Source organism: Mesitornis unicolor, unplaced genomic scaffold (genome assembly GCF_000695765.1).
Source record: "Mesitornis unicolor isolate BGI_N332 unplaced genomic scaffold, ASM69576v1 scaffold47889, whole genome shotgun sequence".
Taxonomy (NCBI): domain Eukaryota; kingdom Metazoa; phylum Chordata; class Aves; order Mesitornithiformes; family Mesitornithidae; genus Mesitornis; species Mesitornis unicolor.
The window spans coordinates 1-5,704 of NW_010207582.1; the positions used below are offsets into that span (position 1 = coordinate 1).

Sequence of the window (5,704 nt, forward strand, 5' to 3'; positions counted from 1 at the left end):
CCCCCCCGTAGTTTCACACCTTGTGGTTTTGCAGCTACCTTTTTTTTTAATCTTTCTTTACAATTTCAGGTAGCATTGCTTCAGTGGTAAGTGGAGGAGGACAGGAAAAATAAGTGGCTCTTCAGGAAAAAGAAACCCCAGATGTATTCTTCTTTTTATGAAGAGCTTGCCCCACTGCTGTTTGACTTTAACCTACTTTGTATAATTTAACCTGGGCTATTAGCAACAGTCACAGCAAAACCTCATTTTGGCAGAGTTGGGTTTTCTCAGCGTGCCACAGAAACTTCCCAAAAGCACCATGAGAGCTGATGGACCTGTGTGCGCGGTGCCGCCTGCTCTGCTGGCTTTCCCCCTACCTGAGCGGCTAGCGGGGGGCACGTCCGCTCCCCTGTGAATAATTAAAGTAATAGCAAAGTATTTGCATCTTCCAGACATTAAGCCTTCCTTCTGAGGAATGCTCTTCCCAAGAGCTGAATCATCAGTGTCTACCTTAATCAAGTTAGGTCATGGTGTTGGCACAATATTTTTGGTGTTAGGAGCAGGAATAAGAAGATTAACCCCTAATGATACTCTGCCATTAATTAATGAGCTAGGGAGACTAAGGAGAGGAGATTAGTGCTATTGTTTCGGTCTCTGCTGAGTCAGGGCAATGTGCCTTGGTTTATCTTCACAGAATCACACAGAATCACAGAATCGCTCGGTTGGAAAAGACCTCTGAGATCATCACGTCCAACCGCTCCTGTCTACCCCCTAAACCATATCCTCAAGTATCTCGTCTACCCGCTCTTTAAATACATCCAGGGATGGTGACTCCACCACCTCCCTGGGCAGCCTGTTCCAGCTTCTGACAAACCTCTCAGTAAAGAACTTCCTCCTTATCTCTAACCTGAACCTCCCTTGGCCCAGCTTGGTGCCATTTCCCCTTGTTCTATCCTCCATCACCTGGGAGAAAAGACCAGCACCCACCTCTCTACAACCACCCTTTAGGTAGTTGTAGGTGGTGATGAGGTCAATCTTGCCAAACCTTCCTTTTTTTTTTTCACCACTGGCTGTTTTTTGAGGGACCCAGTGCAGCTGGAAGCATGATTAGCAAAGGCACTGCATGGGTACGACTTTCTCACACCAGGGAGGGCCTCCCGCCACCATCCAGGATATTGCCTGAGTGCAGGCACAAACACACACGTGGCCCCGTGGAGAGGTGCTCTAGGCTGAGCGTGTGTGCTTGTGGAAGTAGCTGGATGAGGGTCCCTGCCTCTGGGAGGTACCCAGCACACAGGCTGTGTTTTAACCCCTGAAGCCAGTCTGTCCAGCATCTGTGGCAGTTCAAAACTGTGCATGCTAACATTTACCCACCTCATTACAAGGGAAGCGTGAAGGTTTCACCCAGCAAGAATCTGAATGCTTTCACTTTTCATTTTGAACATATCCCAAGTATTTTTTAATGCATCGATAAACTATCCCTCCTTATTTTGTTTGTTTTCTGTTATTTTTTGTCATGTCGATGCCTCCTCACTCAATCCTCTTCCGTTCCTTAGTTCACCACTGGCACCTGCAATGATGCTACGGTGCATAGCTGCGAGCTGTGCGGCAAAGGCTTTCGCTTGCAGCGGATGCTGAAAAGTGCCACAGCCAGGTGAAGAGACACTTGTGCACCTTCTGTGGGAAAGGCTTCAATGACACCTTTGATCTGAAAAGGCACGTCCGGACCCATACTGGTGAGAAGGCGTTCCCTGAGGGCTTGTGGATGCTGCTGTGTAGTGGGAGGTGGGAGAAGGGGTGATGTGGGACAAGGATTGGGGGTAAGGGACAAGGCAGTGATAAAAAACCCTGGTAAATAACATTTGCAAAAAATATCGTGAATATGGTGAAGGAAAGGGAAAGTGTGGGAAGTCCTGAGACTAACAGAATCTGAGGAGATCTAATGAAATCCACTTGAAGCAATGTGAGCACATGAGATGCCATCCAGATCCAGTGTAGACATGGTTGTGTGCTGCCATGCCTGGGTCAGCCAGTCAGGGATAACCCACCCGGAATAACCCACCCGGGATAACCCACCTGGGGTAACTCACCTGGGGTAACTCACTGCACGTTATTCTAAGTCCAGCATGTACTGGTGAGTGTGGCCAGGCAGTGGATGAAAATATTTTGCCCTCTAGAGGTGGTTTCTTGGGGTTTTTTGTGAACCTTCCCCAGTAGCTGTTCTGTGGGTTTATGGCTTGATTTTGGCACCGTATGGAGAAACCAGAGTGTGGTTCATGCTGTGCCTTAGCTTCTTTAAGGAAAGTAGACAACACTTCTGACTTCTGCTAACCCTGCACACTGCATCCCTGTCTGCTTCAGGCTACCAGCTCCCCCAAACCCCTTTCGGAGCCGTTTCCCTCTGCACATCCAGCCTCTCATATCAGTTTGACCACTGGCCTAAACGGTCTCCACTCACTTCTCGTGGGTCATAGCAGGGGTTGGCAATCAGTAGCAGTCAGTTGAAAATCTCCCAACAGCAGTTCCTGCCCTGGATTGAGGATGGGTAAAAAAGTTGCCTTTAACCTGGGCTGTTTCTCTCCTCTCTTCTTGCATCTATGCCAGGCATGATCAAGGATGCTGTGATTTAAGCCTAAGGTGGTGCTGGAAGAAAGAAAAATCATCCCTTTCCCTTCTGTGCTTGCTCTCGCTCCCATATTGCTCTCCTGGTCTGGGAGGACACACTTTCCATGGCCGCTCTGCAGTGGGGTTGGTTCATGACCCTATCCCAGATAGCAGCGTTTATGTTTCTTTGAACTGGATTGGTTGCCACAGGCCCAGCTCACTGGTCACAGGAGTGCTTGTCCTAACTTGGAGCAGGGAGAAGGCCACCTTTTTGCTTTTCTTTCTTAGTGGAAGCAATGGCTTATCAACCCCATCCTCACCAAGTAAGACACTTTCTGGCTGTGCTCACGAGGCTTTGACTTTGCACTGTAGGGCACCCGGAAGATGCATCCAACGCATCTCCTGTGCATGTTCCACCTTTCCAGATTTGTGGTTACCTACGGGACCTGTCAATTATTTGGGCTTACTTTGCAATGCCTCTTTTTTGACTTAGACGCCATTAACCAGGTTAACAGCTAGGGGTGATGCAAGTGTTGGTGGGCAGGAGTTGCTTCTTAGCAGTAGTGCTCACAAAAACAATGCCAGAGCCAATGTTTTGTGCTGTTTTGGTTTGTTTGCAAAGCTTTCATGTGGAAAGGAGAGCTGCTGGCTGTGAGCAGGGAGCTGCTGCTGGGCTATGGCTGAAGTGCGGAGTTGGTGCTTCTGAAAAAAGTGATTTTTCAAGCTGTTCCCTCATCCTTTGAGATTCAGAAACTAAATCCAAAACAGTCGCTGTTCATATCTATCTATCTGTCTGTCTGTCTATCTGTCTGTCTATCTATCTATCTATCTTTGTACTGGACAGGAATGAAAACCCACTGTCCTGGAAATGTGAATCTTACGGATAGATTGTCCCCAAATTTACTACAAGAAATATGGTGTCACTATTTCTCCTCTCCAGTGTAAAGCCAGGATGAATGCTCACACATACTGTATTTGCCTGGTACTTTGGGTTATGGAGAGGATGAAGACTGGCTGCAGCGGTACCAATAGCATTTTGGCACATATCTTTTCCAGACTGAAATATGACATCTCTGAAAGCAATGGTCTTTTTTTCACCAAAGTGGATTGCTTTCAGGAAAGCTGCGATATATTTGAAAGTTAAAAAGAAGACAAACAGGCTAGAAGTGGTAGTGTGGGCTATATTTTCTAGCTATGGGTGCTCATCTATGTGTACTTTACTGAACATTGGTATTCCAGTGGAAATTGTTGTGCAGCGTTTGTAACCAGACTGTGCAACAGTAGGGTAGTGTTGGAGAGCATGAAAGCCAAACATCCCAGTCTAGCTTCGCAGCATAAGCAGAGTTACACATTAAAAAGTAACTAATATACACAGTGAAATCAAATTTTAAAATGATTCCTAGGTAACAAAGAGGTTCCCACAGCCCTGATGGGCTGTGCTATCCTGCCATGACCCCTCTTGTGCTCACACTTGTAAAAGATACATTTTTTGTATGTGAATTCTAGTGAAGATGTGGAGTTTCTCTCCAATTGCAGTTTAATGTAACTGAAGCAGCCTCACAGCAGTAGGTGTGAGAAAACGTTAGTCCTGATAGTTTAACCTGGTGCACTGGAATAGCCTCCTTTTACAGGACTTGCAAAAATGCAATCAAAATGCTTCTCATTGGAGCTTGTAATTAGTTTGCATTTCTGATAGAAAGATGAGCGACTGAGTGGTAAACTTAACACAATCCGATTACAAAGTTATAACCGTCTGTATTGACATGTGTGCTTTGCCTTTTTTTGCCTGGCTATTCCTCACCATAGGTCTGGTCTTCCACACACTTGCGCTTCACCTTTCATTGGGAAAAGAGGGGGATTTAGGTAACTCCTTGTAATGGTTTTAAGACTGACTTTGCTTGAAAACTTACTGAGTTAGTCTAGTAAGTAAAATCACAACTGTTTTTTTCAAGTGTCGCTAACCCCTCAGCTGTTTGTCATTCAAGTACTGAGGGGTTGTTAAATTGGTGTTGATTGGTGGTAAAATGGATACTCTTTACTGCTCAGTATTTTTATAATGTTGGTTCTCTGTACTGAACAAATCTGCTTGGGCATTCAAATCACAATGCAGCCCCTTCTCTTTCCTCTGGAGACACACGTACACATTTCTTTCATCTCAATGCACTTCTCTTCTAGAATTTGAGCTTGTAATCTCAGCCACCACATCTACCTCCTATGAAAATGCTTTCATTCGTTTGAAGTACTGTGATTGCTGTATCTTTACGTTGGGCTGCCATTCCCTGAAGTCTCATTAAGCTTTGCTCACTAAAAGAGAAAAATTAAAATCTTGCGAGTTAGAAGACTTCATTCATTATAAAAGCCAGAATGAAAGGTTAGCTGGAACCGATAGTTTTAACTAATCACAGGACTTCAAAAAGCTGGGGTTCTACAGGAGTCAGTCTTGCAAGAGTTGGTAACGGCCTCTTCTTTAGGACCAAAGCGCCAATGGACATCCGTTATCCTCAGCATCTACCTATGACTTCTTGAAGCGTTTCTAGGTTTTCTATTCCTAAATATATCACCCTATTCCTGAAAATTTGAGCCTGAAAGTAAGATGTTTTATTTAGACAGTTAGTTCCTTGGGCTAATGGCTCCCTGCTGCTAGGTGTTTGCTCAATAGCAGATATGCCAGAGCCTTGCTCTTAGCCAGTTCTGTAGCCAGCTGTAAGAAACATAAATCAGAATGGTAATCACTGTCTTTTAATGTTGCAGGAATTCGTCCTTACAAATGTGAGGTTTGCAACAAAGCCTTCACCCAGCGCTGCTCCCTGGAGTCCCACCTGAAGAAGATTCACGGCGTGCAGCAGCAATATGCTTACAAACAGAGGCGAGATAAACTTTACGTGTGCGAAGACTGCGGCTACACAGGTCCCACGCAGGAGGACCTGTACCTGCACGTTAGTAACGTGCACCCCGGAAGCGCTTTCCTGAAAAAAACCTCAAAAAAACTTGCAGCGGTTTTGCAAAACAAACTGAGCCCTGTCCTGCAGAGGAACTCCAAAGATGATGACAAAGATGAGTGACACAGTGGATTACAGTGGTCTAAAGGAATGAAGTTTACATGTAGGACTATATATATATA

General features: G+C 45.4%; 1 protein-coding gene across 1 annotated transcript; it reads left to right on the forward strand.

Moving 5' to 3' along the window:
* Positions 1 to 69: 69 nt before the first annotated feature.
* Positions 70 to 5,703, forward strand: LOC104535933 (transcription factor Ovo-like 2; the record flags this gene model as incomplete). Its single annotated transcript, XM_010192157.1, is given in 4 exon segments — positions 70 to 86; positions 1,536 to 1,614; positions 1,617 to 1,715; positions 5,335 to 5,703. Coding segments are annotated over 4 exon segments (506 nt in total), but the record flags the coding sequence as incomplete, so codon positions are not given.
* Between the last annotated feature and the right edge of the window lies 1 nt (position 5,704).